This window comes from Lactuca serriola, chromosome 7 (genome assembly GCF_051521515.1).
Source record: "Lactuca serriola cultivar US96UC23 chromosome 7, Lser_US96UC23_V15, whole genome shotgun sequence".
NCBI classification, from domain to species: Eukaryota; Viridiplantae; Streptophyta; class Magnoliopsida; order Asterales; family Asteraceae; genus Lactuca; species Lactuca serriola.
In genome coordinates this window covers 38,709,614-38,729,639 of record NC_136414.1, presented here as the reverse complement: position 1 = coordinate 38,729,639, position 20,026 = coordinate 38,709,614, and the positions used below count along the sequence as shown (strand labels likewise).

Below are 20,026 nucleotides of genomic sequence, written 5' to 3'. Positions count from 1 at the left end.
GGTGAAAGTTATAAAAGTTTATAAAAACTTGCGAATACCAAAGATTCTATTCTTACATATAATACGTAACCACAAATTTCTTTTTATTTAATTGCAATACTGAGTTACTTCCATCATACCGAACACTATCTATGAATGATAAAAATATTTTACTTACTATTGTAGAAACTTCCTTAGGAGTTGAAAAGACAACAAAACCTGACCCTTTGCTTGTTCCATTAGAATCTTGCATAACATGATATAGAAAAAAAAAAAAGATTTTGGAATAAGTAAACATACCCGACAAATTAGCAATTTGTGCATTTGGTCCCTAACTTATTTTTTTAACTCAAATGGTCCCTACTGTTTGATTTTGTTACGCGTTTGGTCCTTGTCTTACCTAAAAAAAATATTTTTCCCTTGATTTTTAATCAATTTTTTCCTATTTAAATAATAGTCTTTTTAGGTAAAACAGAGACCAATCACGTAACAATAACAAACAATAGGGACCAGGCGCGTAACAAAAACAAATAGTAGGGACTTTCCGAGTTAAAGAAAAAAAATAAGTTAGGGACCAAGCGCGCAAATTACCCCAGACCATAAGGACCATTCGTGTAATTTACTCTTAAATCTTTTTTTCATTAAGACAGTGTACTTAAAAAAGCTTTCAATGTTGTAATGAGAAATGGAAGTATGATGCTATAATAAACAAATAAAGTCAAATTACATTGCTATTTAGTGTGTTTACGATCTAAATATGGAAAAATACACCAAATAGCAATGTACTTTGGTTTTTGGTAAATGAATTAAAATAAATTGTAAAAAACAAAAACAAAGTGTGTAAATTCAAAGCACATTGATACTTAGTGCATTTACCACCTAAAAATGGAAAAAATGCAACAAATAGAAATGTACTTTTTTTTGGTAAAAAATTCAAAACAAATTGCAAAAAAACAAAAACAAAAATGTGTAAATTCAAAGAACATTGCTATTTACTGCATTTACTGGCTAAATATGGAAAAGGTAACAAATAGCAATGTACTTTGGTTTTTGGTAGAAAAACCAAAATCAATTGCAAAAAAAACAAAAACAAAGCGTGTAAATTCAAAAAAACATTGCTATTTAGTATATTTACCACCTAAAGAAACTATTTAAAAGTACATTGATAAAATCCAACCTAGCCATCATGATATGCTAATATGACCTGGGTGGACCTTTCATATATGTATGCCAAATCTTTTTTTTTTTATAAAATCTTTACAAACTATATAATTAAACAAATAGAACCAAATAAATAATTCATATATAATACTATAATGTGAGAATTTGTGAGAGTAATCATCAATAACTAAGCAAACATAAACAAACAAATTGTATAATTAAACAAATGTTACCAAATTAGAAATCATATAATTAAACAAATATAACCAAACATTTTTTTTTTGCATCTTTCTCTTGAACACTTCAATACCACCATCACCGTCAAAGAGATCTTATAAGACATGCATCCTTGATTGACCAACAATTTTGTAAGGCCCAAAAGGCTGAAACATTTGTATTTGAAATAGGGTTATGCATATTTTTTATTTTCGCAATGGTAAATTGGATACATGTTTGGGCTATGGATACCGAGGATTTGTGTTATAAATTGCAATGGATACATGTTTGGGCTATGGATATTGAGGATTTGGGTTATAAATTGCAAGGATTTTTATGGATATGAAATCGGATAGTATGGACCAAAATTAACCAATTTTCATGTAAATTGGTGGAAATTATCACTTACACAAGTTCTTCAAGTATAGTATCAAAGTATCAACTCACAACGGATAAAATTATAGAAAGAAAGCTAAAGTGTAAACCTAAAAGAAAACCACTAATTCTAGAGAATATACAAACTACTTCTTTCACTATAACTAAATGGTCTTTACTTGAGCCTACTTCCTTAAAAACACAATAGGTCAATCCAATACAATTTCAAAGTAGCATCTTACAAAACCATAATACATAACTTGTAGCAAAAATGATGTCTCCAACAACCTCGGAGCTGGCCAACACTATTATGCTTCGAAAAATATCATGTGAGATGTAAATCAGGTACACAGTAGCCCACTAGTTGGTGGCTCGCTCATAAGGACCCTAAATCCACATTAAAATTGAAACTTTAACCACACTCACAGTCAATATGAGAAAGGTAAATCACAGTGTCCCCACAACAAGATGATGCCCAAACTTGAACCTAAGACCACACTTACAGATTCTCACCTCTTTATAGCAAGACCAACTCACACAGAGATCTTTCCACATTCTACAAATCTTAGCATAATTTCATCCGCCTCACGCGACATCCCATAAACACACAAAATTTTCCTCAATTTCTCAGATAACTTCAAATCCAGAACCAAATTTCGTTCAAACATCCAACATGCCACTTTATACGCGGACCCCGGATCGCCCTTTTTCAAATAACTTTCAATAAGCATATGACAGCTGTCAACATCGGTTCTCGAACCCGTCCTCAAAACTTTACCTAAAAGTTTATACGCCTCATCAACCTTCCCAAACAAACAAAGTTTTTCAATAACTAGATTGTAAACATTCTTGTAGGGTTGCCTCAAGACCATCTTATCGAGTAAAGATAAAAGTTCATCTACTCTTCCGTGTTGACAAAATCGATTTATAATAACCCTATATGTAACTAAAGTCGGGATTAAACTTTTTGCGAGCATTTTATTAATCATTTCTATCGCCTTTTCTATCAAACCCATTTTTCCTAATGTATCGATTATCGTCGTGTATGTAACCACATCCGGTTTTATGTCTTTCAAGTACATATCATCAAGAACCGAAAACGCGGATTCCAAGTCTTGATTTTTACAAAATCCATTGATCAAAGTTGTGAAATTTACCTGGTTAACCTCGCATTTTTCAAGACATTCTTGGATCAACTTCTTGGCATCATTGGGTCGCCCGTTTTGACAAAAAGATTGGATCAAAAGATTGATTTCGGCTGGAGTTGGGGAGAACCCTTTTCGGATCATTTCACGGGTTATTTCATGGGCCTCGGGTAACTTTCCTTCGCGTATAAAACCATGCATTAGAACACTATATGTGATTGAATTCGGGACCCACAATTCGTCTTCACTTGTGTTCAAAATCTCTCGAGCTTCTGATGATTTCCCATTACGACATAATCCGTTCAAGAACGAGGTATATGAAACTGTGTTTGGTTTGCAACCGAGTTTTGAGATTTCTTGAAGTAAAGTTTTGGCTTCTAGAACTTTCCCAACTCTACAAAGACCATTTATGAGATCGGTGTATGTCACAATATCAGGGGGACAACCTTTCATCTTCATCTCTTTCATAAGTTCTTTTGCTTTCTCTATGTCTCCAGATTCACAGAATGAATGGATGATTGCACTGTATTCCACTTTATCGATTGAAAAGCCGTGTTGTTCAGCTTCTTTTAGAAAAGAAATTGCAGAAACTCCATAGCCGGATTTAGAGAGCATATGAATGAGGGTATTGTAAGTAACTTGATCTGGGATTACATTACCTTCTTTCATTTTCTTCATCAAGCTCCTAATTTCTTCGATTTTATTATCTTTACAGTAGAAACCCATGATCGTATGATAACATACCTTATCAGGATAACAATTTGTCAAAGACATGGCTTGAATCAGATTCATGGCGTCTTGAATACGACCTGCATCACAATACCCTTTAATCAAGCAATTGTATGTCACTTCATTAGGAGCGATCTCCACTAGTTTCATCCTATCCAATATCTTCATCGCCATTTCCAGTTTGTTAGATTTCACAAGAACGTAAATGGCGATGTTATATACAAGCAAATTAGGGGAGATTTTAGCTTTTTCCATTACCGAGAAAACCTGCAACGCTTTTCGCCAATGGCCAGCACGGCTGTAGGATATCATCAAGTAACCAAACGCTTCAGGATGAAGACGGATTCTTCTTCGTGACATAAGACGAATAACCCTTTTAGCGCCTTGATACATACTAGTTTTGCTAAGGATCTCGAGCATGGAGTTGTAGACAATGGGGTGATGCTGGTATCGCCATTGTCGATCGGCCCAATAAAACAATTGAAGTGCAATTCGCGCATCCTTTTGATGCCTAAGCACGGCGGAAACTTGTTGAGGCTTCAAACTTCGAACCAATTGTTTCAATTCGCCTTCAAGGTTCGGAGTCCAATTTGAGCGTAAGTCGATCAATCTACAAACTTCCTTCACTAATGGATGTCTAATTTCATCTCCATCGTTTTCAACCCTTCTGAAACCCTCGATTTCTTGACCATTCGCATCGTAATTTCTCGAAAATTTGGAATCGACTTCCTCCCCTGATTCTTGACACGAATTATAATCCCTACCACTGCCAAAAAGATTTGAAACCCTAACGCTATTTGGCCCCGATCTTTCATCGCTAATATACCCATTTTCGTTAGGGTTTTTTGACGGCCATGAGTGGACGAGTGCTCTTCTACACACTCTTTTTGCAATGGAATCTTGATAATGAGTAGCATACTTGATTGATTTAAAGAGCATTTGAAAAATCAAGATTTGAACGCAAGAATAACAGTTTGTAAACGAAAATTCCTTGCTTGTAATTGCATTTGAGCTGCTTGTATTGACGATTAGTTGTTGCAGACCTATGGACTACAAATGGAGATGCAGTCGAAGTTGGTCGAGAGATGAGCATCGGTTAACGAATACCCAAGAACCGAAATGAACTTTCTATGAGACCAAGAGCCCGACCGATTAAAGGGTACCGGATCCGATATTCTGTTCCAGAACCGGTTTCCGGTTCCAAACCCGGGAACCGAAAACCTGAAAAGATGATATCTTACGAGCCGGTAATCATCCGATAATATGTAATTTCAGTCTGGTTCAGGTCCGGTTTGGTTAATTTTTCGGTGTAGCCCTATTACACCGGATCAAATGCTAATCCATAGTCGAGTCACGTTCTTTGTCCGAGTAGACATGTGCATAGATAGGCTTAAGATCAGTTTGATTACGGTATTCAAAACTGGTTTTTATGATTTTCTCAAATCAAATTTAACTCTAATCAAGTCACATATAGACCGTTATTCAAGTCATAAAGGGATCGTTGTCCCAATCTCGAAAGGATCGACATCAAAATCACAAATGGATTAACGTCTGAATCTCAAAACGATCGGAATCCAATATTAAGAAGACCAACATCATTCGTTCGTGAATGTGTTATAGAGTACTAATAACTTCCGTTGTTGTCGTAGGGTTGTGTAATATGTGTTTAATAGTTAAAATACGTTAACACTAAAAAATGATCACTCATTTGAATTTTCACCAATGATTTAAATTAAATATAATACAAGTGAATCCTAATCATATTAAACTCTTAATAACATTCTTAATTTCTAAATCTAGTGAATTCATAGATGTCATGTCAAAATCAAGCTTAAAACTCGATTAAAACATAAAAACAAAGTTTCAATTTCAATCCAATTGGAAGATTTAACATTATGGCTTAGATTTAAAACGAATGAAATTATATATAAAATCATAACATTTAACCTCGTTATCCTCTTTTAATTAATATCAATCAAATTTAATGGATATATAATCAAATTTCATCTAAAAAATTAAGCTTCATAATCTAAATTTGAGATTTCAACACTTGATTTCGGCTTACTATAATCGGTGGTAATTCCCCTCTCCGTATCTTTCATTAATATGATGAATAATTGTTGGAAAACATGATGACCAGGTTGATCGAGACGTTGATGCCAAATGGACGGAAGAAATTGTGATGAAAGGTTGAGGAGTCGGGGATTTGACATGATAGAGATCATCAACATTGTCACATCGAAGGAGGATTTGATGGGTACGAAAATCTTTCACAGAAAAACCAAAAGCATCAAATTTAATGGTGCACATATTTTCACGAACAAATCAACGAATAGAGATAAGATTTTTAATGATTGAAGGAGTAATTAAGACATTCTTAAGATTTAGAGTGCGATAGGGATTTGAAAGCCAATGGGTAGTGTGTCTCATTTTAGTTACAGAAATAGAAGATCCGTCCCTTACAAAAAACGGATGAAGAAGAAATTACTATTATTATCAAAAACATACTTGAATATACATGCATTTAAGTGGAAATGAGAGGTGGCATCAGTGTTCATATACCACTCAACTTGACCCGAATCATTTAAAGCCATAGTATTACAGATTTAAGGGAGAGTAGTAGCCTCAATATTGTGTTGTTGGGTCTGATTCAATGCATGGAAGGCCTGCTGGGATGGTATATTGTTGAAAAAAACCGGTGTTGTTAATGTTGAGTAGATTGGGCTTGTGGCTATTTGGGCCCAACGTTGTCGAAAGGAAGAGATGCGAAAGGTGGGCTTGGCGACAAACCAGATTGATGAGTAAGTTTGGTAGCTTAAAATTTAAATACTTACTTTTTGACTTTGATCCCTAAAATGGCATCTAATGACATTGCTAACCTAAACTTCCAATCTAACAACATCTCAAATGGAGATTTTTTATGAACTATTACTATTTTTTTAAATACTATAGTGTATAATTCATTTGTTTTTTTATTTGAGCATTCAATATATATTAAGTGGTCAGTATATTTATTATCTTGGTTTGAACATCTAATCCATTTTTATTTAGTAATATCTCATACTACCCGTTTAATTATATTAAAGTTAAGAATATATTTAATTCTTTTAATATTTAATTATTTTATTAAATATCATAGTTGACAATTATTATATATTATAAATGTTTATATATTACAAATCATAATAAAGTTTAATACAAGACATATCAAATGTATTAATACTTATAGTAACTTTTAATACATATACGTGGGTTTTATATATAAAAGAATAGATAGCTAGGGGACAAAGTTAGTTAAATTTACAATATATATATATATATATATATATATATATATATATATATATATATATATATATATATATACTAGCCGTTTGCTCGCGCAAAGCGGCGGTGACGAATAGTTTCTTTCAAGCAATTAGTTCCATTCGGAGACATGTTATATTTCTAAGAACACTTCGACCATTATCGATCGGTTTCACAAAAATAAAAAGTACCATGCCAAAACCAAAAAATATTGTGGTGGTGGATTCCATGGAGGAAAAGGAAATGAAGATTTCAATTAGTCTCCAGCCAACTATATTTTATGCAAAAAAATTAGGAAACTCCAATTTGAATGAGCTTTTAAATTTCAAACGATTTGTCGAAAAGAAGTGTTTCAAATTTTGAATGCACCAGATACCAGAGAAGAGATATTTTAGGAGTACAAGTTGGGTCAAAATTGATGAAAATACTAATTCAATCCCTAAAAATAAGGAAATACTAATTTAAATGTTTTTTTTAATACTTGTATCCCTAGCATTATCATTTGTAAGATATATATTATAATATTATTGTATTAATAGTTGGTTGTACTTTAAGCTTAAAGACTTGAACGTCTTAAAAGATATTATTATTATATTGATTCTATTTATAAAAATAGTAGAATTTCTTTTATAAGGTAGTATATATATATATATATATATATATATATATATATATATATATATATATATATATATATATATATATATAAGAAATTAACCATTGAAGATGCTATTTAATTTGAGGTTAAAGTTAAAGGGATGATTATGTGGCATTTATGTTGAGTTATAGTATATGTTAACAATTGGAGATGCTCTAACTTACAAAATGTTAAAGTCTTATCATTTTAGGCCAAAAACCTAGTTTACTAAGTAATAGAGTATAGGAACAACCCATCTACATCTCTCGGGCCAGCACAAGAGGCCTTGTCAAACCCACAAGAATTAACAAACACATCAGGTGAAAATGTACCAACAATATTATCCTTTCCTACAAACTAACCGACATTGTACACTAGAATAAATTACTCTCTTGGTACAAAAGCAATATCCCAAGAATCCAAAAAAAAGACCCAAGAAATATGATTCTATGGAAACAACAACTGTCAGAGGGAATGTCATTAATCGAAAATACAAAACAAAAAAAGTCCTCCCTTAAAGTATAAATACTCCCCTATTTAACAAGGAGGTATGCAACAAACAAACATCACAATACATTTTTAAGTATATCAACATCATGATTCCAAGCTTTTGATTTTGGCATCGGAGATTATATGCTCCTGACCAAGATCCTCCTTATTTTGCAGATGTGACGACTTATGAAGATTGTAGAAGAAGTCCACCCTTCGTCCATCCATTAACCTCATAGAAGTCACGTAGCATCAATAAGTTAAGTCCAAGACAAGCTTACGTTTCAATAATTGGCGAGATTAACATTTCTACTCTCTAATATTTTATCTAAACCTTAAATAATAAAATTCCTTATAAATCGTAACGACCCAAAAATGATACAAAATTTTTTCTTTTAAAAACTACTAATTTCATTCATTGATTGTACTAAAAACCATCATCCATTACAGTATTTCAAAACATCAGAGTACAAATATATCAAGTGCAGAAATCATATGGGGAGGATGTTGCGCCATCACGCGGGGCCTTTCCCTTTTGAACTGGAAATACCTGAAACCATAAACATAAACTGTAAGAATAAAGTTGAGTGAACTTCCCAAAATACCACATACAACATACATATAATATAACAACTTGTGGCTGTGTCAGGTCCGTATTAACCCCCGGGTCCATATCAACCCAAAATAACAAGTTGTGTCGTGTCCGAAGCAACTGTCGAGTACATATCAACCCCGAGTCCATAATGACTCTGAGCCTAAACTAGCTCAATACATAAATCATACATTCACATCATACAAAATCATACGATAGTGTTAACACGTTGTCCCGCATGTATTAAGCAAATAAAATTTTCACTGCTGGTTGCACAAAAAATATAGCACATGGAAGCAGGGTCGAATCTTCAGGGACACAGCCTTTTTGCGTCAGGTACAATCTAGTCAAAGAAACAGAAAATATAAAACAGGGTTTTTAAATTAAACTAAAAACTAAAAATTGTTGTGAAAATAAACTAAACAAAAATCAATAAAAAAAACATGTTTAGCTCTGTTGTGACTTTCCTAATCATGCAATCACTTCAGATCTGGTTTTTTAGAATGCGTTCTATCTAAGCTGGTACTGAAGAAAACTAACAAGCTCTAGTATAATCTCTTTTACCTAATTTAGTTAACCGAAATAAGCTCTTTGAATTAACCCTAACTTTTTATTGTTCAATTAAACAAGCTCTTAATTAAATAAGAAAAGAAGCTTTATGATTTGTGTAAAATTCCTAGAAATGCCTAGTACTTCTCACAAACTTAGAAGCGTAAATATATGATTTTTGTAGTTTATATCAGAGTTAAATCCCAACACGGAACCAATCTGATACTTGTTACTTTTTACCAGTTGACAAGAACAATTACAAATTCTATTAACTGATTAACTGGAATGATAAAAACCCTAGCTAGGTGATCAGACTAACAAGAATTAAAAATCAAACATTCATTAAGCTAAAAACTGAAAAATCCAGATAAAAACACAAAAAGAAAACCAGATATGAAACTAATCACATGAAAAGTACTAGTTTATGCACAACTGAAAACCTCACACTAGTACGCTAAGCGTACACACATGGTACGCCCTGCGTACTAGCTTCTTAGCTAGTACGCTAATTGTACCTTATGGTATGCCCCATGTAATAACCATAAGTACCAAAAGTGAAGTGCTCATAAATAGAAGGGTTGAAGGGAACATACCAAATTCAAGTGTTACAATTCTCCCCCACTTGAATCAGACTTCGTCCTCGAAGTATGTTGCTCCGAATAATTTCGGGTAGTGCTCCCTCATCTCCTCCTCCAGCTTCCAAGTCCACTTCGAACCTTTTGCGGTGCTGCCATTGCATGTTCACCAACTCTACAACCTTGTTCCTCAAGGTTTCGATCTTCCAGTCAAGAATTGTCACCGGTGTCTCGATATAGTTCAGGCGGTCATCAACTTGAATATCCTCCAACGGTACAACTATGGAATCATCCACTAAGCACTTCCGCAACTGAGAGATGTGGAACGTGCTACGAATATTACTGAGCTAATCTGGAAGATCCAAGTAATATGTAGCCAGGCCCATCCGAGCCAAAACCCTGAAGGGACCAATATACAGCTTGCCCCGCTTCTTGAATCGGATGATACCTTTCCAAGGTTACACCTATCCCACACCTTGAACTCTAAGTCTGACCGACGTTTGTCAACCTAACTCTTCTTCCGACTCTGAGCTGTCTGGAGCCTACTCCAAACCTACTGAATTAGATCAGTGGTTTTAAGGTCCACCTCGGTACTGCCTATAACCCGTTGACTGACCTCACCCTAGCAAATTTGGGTCTTGCATTTCCTCCCATATGCATCTCAAAAGGAGGTTGATAAATGCTGACATGATAACAGTTGTTATACGAAAATTCTATGTAACATTCTGTTTCGAGTGACTCCTGGTATGAGGTAATAGCTCGAAGGTCGGTCATTATAAGATTATGGATTTTGGTAAGGTAAGATCTAGGCCCATTTGGGTGCGGGTGATGTATTAGAAGTGATCCGGGTGTTCGGTTCGTGTTTTGGATCCTACGGGTATTTCGGTAAAGTGGCAGTTCAGGCTTTTGTGGAAAATGGATTTTTGTTCTGAAAGTCTCAAGAAAGGTTTGATTTGTTAGAAGTTTAGGGCTTCTCTTCACCTTTCTTTGGATATAAGGATTGTCAGAATCAGGATTATAACAAAGAAGTTATGGCCTTCGGAAGTTTCGTAGTTTTCAGGCTTAGCTGAGTACACGGGGTGTACACAAAGAGTACACGGGACGTACTAGTGAAGAAGTTAGTGTGTTGGGCGTATGTTGGAGTACGTTGGGCGTACTGACCAGGATGATCGTGAATGTTCCCCGGAGTATGCTCATACGCTGGGCGTACCATATGTACGCTGAGCGTACTTCAGTCAAGTCATAACCCTATTTTAGAGTCTTGGACCCTATTTAAGCTCATTATCTCATAACCTAACCCTAATATCTTCAGCCTCTACCCCTCTAAACCCTATAAATCATCCTTAACCATTCGTGGTGGCATTTTGAGCTTATGGAGTCCATTTTTTGAGTGTTTGGCCCATTTTCAAGAAGGTGGAGTTTGATGCAAAGATGGAGATCAAGAAGAAGCTTATGGATCTGGATTTTGTGAATCATTGTCAGCTTGATGAATTTATAAAGCTCTGAAATTGACCATTGATATCTTGTATCTATCATTTGTGATTTTTAGTTCATTTTGGTCCCAAGGATTAAGCTTTATGGTTGAAATCTGATTATTAGGCTTAGGGTTGCCACCCTTGGTGTTATTTGAGCCCCTAGGACAGAAAGTTGCAATCTTGAAGGTCTTAATGGGTTCATGCAAGAGTTAAGACCATTTTTAGGGAAGTAGAATGCCCTTTGGTCTTTTTGGAGCATGCAAAGTCATAAAGTTGCCAACTTTAAGCCTTAGGACTCATCAAACGACCTAGATATGAGTTTAGGACGTAAAATCTTCAAGTATTAAGCACTTAATGGATGTGGTGCATAAGTTGGTTGTACGTTGGGCGTACTATGTAGTACGCTACGCGTACAACCTTTCGCTTAGTAATCTAAGTGTACATAGGAGATACGCTGCGCGTACGCTCTCAGGAGGACTTGGGCTTTAGTGGACTTTGGACCTTTGGGCCCTAATGGTTTTGGGTCTGGATTTGCTGATAGTTGGGCCTGAATGTATATTTGGGCCAGTAATAGAATAGTTGGGCCTATTGGGCCTTATGGCCTAATATAGAAATGAACTTTGCAATTATGGGCCTCGGTTTGGGCCAATTCTTGGACTAGGTTGCTGTGGGCCTTCATGGGCCAATTGGAAACATTATTATGGACTAGGGAAATTATTGGGCTTTAGGATAAGGCCCATTGGAAAGGTTTGGGCCGAATTTGGAAATCCGGGCCATTGATGGTTTTATAGACATTATAGTGTTGGGCTTTTGTTTTGGGTTTGGGCCTTAGTTTTGGATCATACTGGGCCAGGGGTAGAATGGTCATTTTACCCCATGCATGGATTAGGGATTATGGTATGGGACCCAATTGCTAATTGGGTATATTGATTGGTAGTGACAGCTCGGGAAGCTGGTAGAGTAGCAACTAAGGAATTCATGCGGGAAGCTTCTGCAGTGCGAGGTGACTCTTCTCACCATACCAATGGATCTAAGGCACCAAGGTCATCCCATTTTATGATATGTGGTACACTATCTGTAGCAGAGATATGTGGTATGATAGTTAGCTTTTGTGACAACCCGAAAATTTTCTTCTTATAAAGTCAACCCTAGTCAACCAAAGTCAAACTTGGGTCAACTAAAGTCCTCGTTATGTTTGGATTTTATTAAGGTTAGAATAATAACCTTTACATATTTAAAACTATAAGAATATTAAGTGTTAAGAAAAGATTAATTCAGAATTTTGCAACACTTTTTCTTCTTTATTCCCTTTGGACCATACACTTCGGGTTGCAAATGGTTCACGACCGTGAACTCTTTGGACCGTGAACCCTCGTATTCGTGATCAACTTTGGACTGCAATCTCGCAAACCGCCATAGGAATGCAAACGAGGTTCACGACCGTGAACCCTTTGTGAACCCTCACATATATATTTGAGTGTTAACCATTTTCATCACCTTTCTCATCTTCCAGCCGTAATCCTTTCAAATCTCTCTCAAGTATCATCTTCCAAACCTTCAAATCTTCTTAGATTATTGTTTGATCTTCAAGGTATTCTTTATTCATTCAAGAACACCAAGAAGACACACAAATCTCCAGCCTAAAACACTTGAATCTTCATCATCCTTCAAGAACAGTTGGCCGTAAACTCAAGAACACAAGCTGTTCTTGGGCCATGAACACCTTCAGGTGGCCGTAAATCCTTCTTGCAGCCTTCAAACTTGCTTCAACACTCTTTTGGTGAGTTATTCTAGCATCCAACATTGTTTCCTAAACACCTTTGTAGTTATATTCACTAACTATATACATATATATGTGATAATATGCTAATTAGGACTCATTTGTGTCTCGGGATTTCACTCGGGAAACTTACCAATATATACCAAATCTTCTATTGAATCCCTTAAATAATATGAGTTCATACCCCCATATTTTCCAAGCTTTTTAATGTTTTAAAGGGGGAAGGGGGGGGGGGGGGGGGGAGAATACAAGAAAACACAAGATTGCTTGTGTTTAAAAACATAATTTACTTATTATGTTTTCTTACCGTTTAAATGTATTTGAACTTGAAACTTGTTAAATTCATAGAATTCAACTTATAAGCTATAATAGGTATGGTTTATGGATCATTGGAACTATTTTACAAAAATCCATGTTATAACATGGAAATGAACTTATAAACATGGTTTAAGAAACGAAAGGAAATATTTTTACAAAATTAACTTGTTAATTATAAAAAGGTTTTACATTTTATGTAAATAATTAATACAAGATTGCGAACCACTCGATGTACCACTCAAGATACCCGTTCGAATCTTAATTATAACTAGAGTCTTCATAAGGGAGAGCGCGAGTTGGTGTATAGATCTATATGGGACTAACTTTGTATTAGTATGGTTATGATGAATATTCACAATAGTATTAAATAATTATTTACATAAAGATACACTTTTCCTAAACTTTCACAAGGAATACTAACTATATGATTTCTTAGTATATTCAATCGGGTTAGATAAAACTGAAGTCCGATAGACAGTGGAATGTGTGATATCCACCTCATTTCCTGTTCCTTGTTTGGTTGTGGGCTTAGGGCAAATTCACCCATTCAACTGTCTATTCGATCTCGGTATTATACAACTCGTGTGTACTAAGTGATCATAGGAGGGTAGTATTGTCACGTCGAGTTTTCCGGGTAATTACATGTTCAGATAGGGTTACTGATAAAAAAAATTGGTTATCATTAAGCTAAGTATGGTAATTATACTTGTGCTTCTCGATTTTGGAGTGTTTAAAGACTACAAATCAGTTTCATAGAAAATATAGAATTTTCTATGGTTTACATCGTTATTTTGGAAGATAAACTTATCTACAAAAGGTGTAATATTATATTATTAAACTAGTATGACATAAAGAACACTTATGGTTAATTCTATAATTCTTTAGTTTATACATTCAAATTATATATAAATAATATCTGATAGGCAGTGAAATGTGTGACTTCCGCCTCATTTCCTATTCCTTGTTTGGTTGTGGGCTTAGGGTAGATTCACACATTCGACTGTTCGTTCGATATTAGGTTATATATAGTTAGTATAAACTAAGTGATTATAGAAGGAACTATTGTGGTTACCTTTTTATCAGAGATTCGTTAATGTTAATTATGTAATTACTTGATGAATGCGTTAGGATTATATATAATAAAGATCCGGTAGACAGTGGAATGTGTGACTTCCGCCTCATTTCCTGTTCCTTATTTGGTTGTGGGCTTAGGACAGATTCACACATTTAGCTGTCTAATCGATTTGTATTATATATAATCAGTATTCACCGAATGATTATAGAAGGATTAACTTCAGTCATTTTACTTATTAAGAAAATATAGGATTTTCTTAAGGGACGTTTTCAAATTAAAGGATCATTAAACTTAATGTTGAATGTACTTAGTGAATACGTCAGGGTTAGATACATGAGGATCCAATATATAGTGGAATGCGTGGAATCTGCCTCATTTCTTGTTCCTTGTTTGGTTTTGGGCTTGGGGCTGAACCACACAGTCGACTATCTGTTCGATGTAAATGTATATGACTTGTATTCACTAACTACTCGAAGAAGGAAAAACCATGAATTGTTTTACTTATCATTTAACAGCAGAAGATATAGGATTTTCTGGAGGAACTGACGAACTTTTCAAAAGAATAAAGGATATACTTTCTATAACAAAAATACTTATGAACTCACCAACTTTAATGTTGACACTTTTCAAACCACTTGTATTCTCAGGTTCGTTAGTAGACAGGTACTCTCTCCCAAGTGTTGCGAAGACGGAGTTTTACGTATTATCTTTTGTTGTACTTTTTATGTAGTTCAAGTAATGTTTTTGAACATAATGTAAATATTATATTATTAATACGATGGTTGTTGTTATTTTGATTACTATGATGCATGTGTTGTGATACTTAACATGACGTCCTCCACCCTCAAACGTTTCCGCCATTCTGGTTTGGGGTGTGACAACTTTATGCTAAGTGGTATGCTAGTGATTATGTGACATTGGTAAGGAAGACCCTGGGGGGAGCCCATGGCAGTTGAATATAAGATAATGTGGGGGAGCCCATAACATTCCTAGGTAAAGACCATGTGGGGGAGCCTATGACATGATGGTATAAGACCCTGGGGGAGCCCACGACATCCTTATATGTTTATATGCATTGTTTATATGATATGTAGTATACTAGTTGTTTATGCGGTATGTGTTATACTAGTTGTTTATGTGATGTGTGATATGCTAGTTGTCTTTGTGATACTTGCATGGAAGACCCCGGGGGGAGCCCGTGGCAGTGGATATAAAACCATGTGGGGGATCCCATGGCATTCCTAGATAAAGACCATTGGGAAGCCCATGGCATGGAGGTATAAGACCTTGGGGGGAGCCCACGACATCCTTATATGTTAGTATGCATGGCTTATGTGGTAGAGATAGCTTTTATAGCTAATATGATATGTGGTATGCAGTAGAGATAACTTTTATAGCTAATATGATATATGGTACGTGGTAGAGAATAGTCCACTCGCTCTGACCATCGATCTGCGGATGGAATGTTGTGCTGAAATGGAGACGAGTGCCCAACTCGTCATGAAACCTCTTTCAAAACCTGGAAGTAGAGCAAACATCTCTGTCAGAAACCACTGAAATTGGCACCACATAACGTGCCACAATCTCCCTGATATAAATCTGAGCCTATTTCTCTACATAAATAATCTCCTTAATCGGGATGAAATGCGCGCTCTTGGTCAACCAATCCACGATGACCCAGATTGAATCCACTCCACGCGCAGTCCGGGGTAACTTCATGATGAAATCCATAGTAATATCCTCCCATTTCCATACGAGAATCTCCAACGATTGCATATTGTTGTGAGGTCGCTGGTGCTCGACCTTGACTTTCCTGCAAGTCAAGCACCGCTCCACGTACCAAGCCACGTCCCGCTTCATGCAAGGCCACCAATAATCAGGACGAAGATCCCTATACATCTTCGTCGCCCCAGGATGAATGGAGAACCTGTATTTGTGTGCCCCCTCCATCACAACCTGACACACACCGCCCCAATACGGAACACAAACCCTCCGATGAAGAGTCAACAACCCACGACTATCATAGTCGAAGGAAGCCACCTGACCCACAATACGCTCACTCTTCTGGTGCTCTTCCTTCATAGCCTTAATCTGAGCCTCACGAATTTGCTCCAAAAGTGGAGTAATCACGGTCATCCTTAAACATATTTCTACATCCGATGCTTGTGTTGTTTCGACCTCAACGATAATGTACCTGTTCAAGTTTCACCACCTTCCTAACCAATGGGAAAGGACAAAGCAAAAAGCAAATGAAAAGACAAAACGTCAGATTCGGATGACTTGAAAGAAATCGAAGAGGATATGAAGGGTATAAAAGAAAGAATACACAAAGTTTTGCAAATTGCTTCCGAAAGAGAGCTTTAGAAACAAATGGATAGTGACATGAAGATACTAAAGATGGACACCTCGAACATGACCGAGGAAGAGCTTAAACGTTATGCTAAGTAGGTTTGAAGTTGAAGTTGTTTGATGTTTTTATTATTTTTTATTTTTTTATTTTTTTTATATATTTTAAGTTTGTAGGTTTAAGATTTATATTGTCTTTCTAAGTGTTTAAGATTTTTTTTAATGTTATATTATGTTTTTTTTTCAATTAATGGAATGTAATGTTTTATTTATTTATTTATTTTCAAGTAATGAAATATTATGTTTTTTTATTAAAAACAAAGTTTTTATTTAAATTGAATTATTAAAAAAAAGTGTGGCAAGAATCACACTATTGTGGTAAAAAATACATAACGCCTATATGACACTGAATGGAGTGTGGTAAAAGTGTCATTACTCCCTCCGGCCTTACAAGACATGATTAACTCTCATCCAATGTTTTAAAAACCGGTTTGACCCGGCTGGTCGAACCGGTTGGACCGGGAACTGGGGAAGAGAGCAGTTCAACTATCACGGTTTTATGTCTATTTCTGAACTGGATCGAACCGACCGGTTTTTACAAAAATCCGGTTGAACCGGTTCAATTAAACCGGTTAAATTGAATAAAAACACATGGATATGAAACTGTTTGCATAACAAATTTTAGTATTTTTTCACATTTATTAAAAAAATTCTTAATAAAAACACATGATAAATGTTATGAAGTTTTTTGATACGTTTATATTCATCTAGGACTTTATTTTTCTTTTTAATGCATGTGGATTGATGTAAAACTTACGGTTATGAGTTATTCTAATTTATTTAGATTGATTTACAATTTGTTTTCATATGTATTTTAATGTTTGCACTCGTGGACATCAAATTATTTATTTGTGTATGTATTTATGTATAGGAAAATATGAAAAAAGATGAAAATTATAAAAACCGGTTTATTCAACGGTCGAACCGGCTAAACCGGTTGAACCGGAAAACGTTCACCATACCAGTTCAACTAAAAAACCGATTTTTAAAACATTGCTCTTATCTCTACCATTGACAAGTCATAGGCGACAAATTTGTAGAAAATCAATGCTCTAAGATCGTATGATAATGATCACAAAAAGACTAAGTACACTTTGACTATTTGATAGGGAGGATGTTAGTTATTTCACAAATGATTAATTTATGTATATAGTAAAATGATCGTATTATGTGTAAAAGGATGGCCTAAGGATGGACATGTCGGATCATCTCCAATATCCTATTATTATTTTCAATTATGTGTAGAAATTCAAACAAATGGAATGTATAAAATGTTGAATCTAAGCTCAAAATTGAAGACAATTTAGTGTTGACTTCGAGTTAGCAACAAGAACACGAGTCTACTAATAGGACAGTCAAAGGATTCTCCATTTTGGTTCTCGTTTTGTACTTTGTTTTTATTAGTGAAATTATTTTACTCTTATTTTCAAGATTTTAATAGTTTTAGTTGGTCTATATATATATATATATATATATATATATATATATATATATATATATATATATATATATATATATATATATATATATATATAAAAGATTTTAGTAAATTAAATAATTATTTAATTAAATAAATATAGATATTAAATGATTTCCATAATTATAATTCTCTTTTTATGTAAACTAATTAAATCTATCATTAATGTTAGCAATAACGTTCTTTCAGAATGAATTCACATCTAGGCTTTTATATATGAGTTCGTATTTTGTTTCAGGACTCACATACTTAAAATACAATAAAGTTGCATGGAATATGAAGAACGAGAGTGTATTTTAGTAGAATACACTCTCATTCTTCTAGATATTAAATTATTCTGAAAGAATATTATTGTTGACATTAATGACGAATTTAATTGGTTTCCATAAAAATGAGTTATAAGTATGGATAACATTTAATATACATACAATTAATACTAAATTCCTATTGGTGCATTCTAGCACATAATAGATGTGAGAAACATTTAAACCCGTGGAAATCACAGTTGAAAAAGAAAAATATTATTGATAATTCCAAATTGTAATGACTAATCAAAGATTTGGAAAATAACAGAAATTATAAAAAAAAATCTAATTACTAATCATAGATTAGCATCCAATTATTTTTATATTATAAACCTTAGTTTATTATATAAACTACAATATTTCATTTATCATTAGTGTTATAGACAAAAAAAAGTGCTTATTATTCCACTTTCGAGTTGTTGATCACCTTATTATAGCTTCAAACCCCCATTTGGAACATAATAGTATTATTAGAGAAATATGGGGAATTTGGTATCTACTTAAAATAATAACAAAAAAGAATATAAAGTAAAACTTTAGAAAAATAATATACATAGAAACCATAATAGGATATTTTTGGTTCTTTTTCTTTCGTAAGGTAATCGCTAAATGCCTTAAACATTTATTTTCAAACAATATCAACGATCAATTAACGAATTAATTAATAAAGAGGCTCCCAGTCGATTCTAACCATCTTATTTGTATCACAATGACCCTTCAAGATAATGAATAAGGGCAAGAAAATCTTGTTTTTTAACTAATCTTTTGATGGTGTTTTAAAACATGTATGATATTATTTCATTGACAAATAATATCTTTATCGGCTAGTGGGACTCCTATAAACAATTTGATTGATCCAAATACCCAAGCCTTTGTATCAAAAATCAAATCCTCACAAACTACACCGCCTTTGTAACTTAATTTCTCAGTCATCCCCTCATTATTAAGGTAATTTTCCTGACCACACACACCTGAAGGATTTATGGTACCAGATCCTACACTCGATCTTGTCGAGAACTGTGATTAGCATATACAAGTAATTAAAAGTACCTTGCTATTTTTGATTTCTTATATATTTATTGTGCACCTAGTTATGATCAGGTTGCATAACCTATCAAAATATATCAACTTCTTTACTGGGTAATCTCTATTTAAAGATATACACAAAAGCACACAAAACAAAATCAAGTTGTCAAATGAAACCTTATTTGCATTTTTATTATTCTCCATTATATTTTCCGAGTTCATATCTTATCTAGTGACCATGACTATGATAAACTCATGATTGCAGACACCTTCATACCCAATTGCACTAATTAGATGTAGTTTCTTTTCCACTTAATCAAATGTGTGTTTGTCCCAACATTTTACAAACTTGTCACCAGTCATGCCAATATATTCTTCAAAATACCTCTCTTTAATGACATTGGGTTAGCA

At 34.3% G+C, this 20,026-nt stretch overlaps 1 protein-coding gene across 1 annotated transcript; it reads right to left on the bottom strand.

Moving 5' to 3' along the window:
* Window positions 1-1,714: 1,714 nt before the first annotated feature.
* LOC145061868 (Tetratricopeptide repeat (TPR)-like superfamily protein) lies at window positions 1,715-4,718 on the bottom strand. The gene has a single exon (XM_079009447.1). It carries the CDS (start codon window positions 4,542-4,544, stop codon window positions 2,265-2,267), a length of 2,280 nt encoding a protein of 759 aa, XP_078865573.1. The 5' UTR covers window positions 4,545-4,718; the 3' UTR covers window positions 1,715-2,264.
* Between the last annotated feature and the right edge of the window lie 15,308 nt (window positions 4,719-20,026).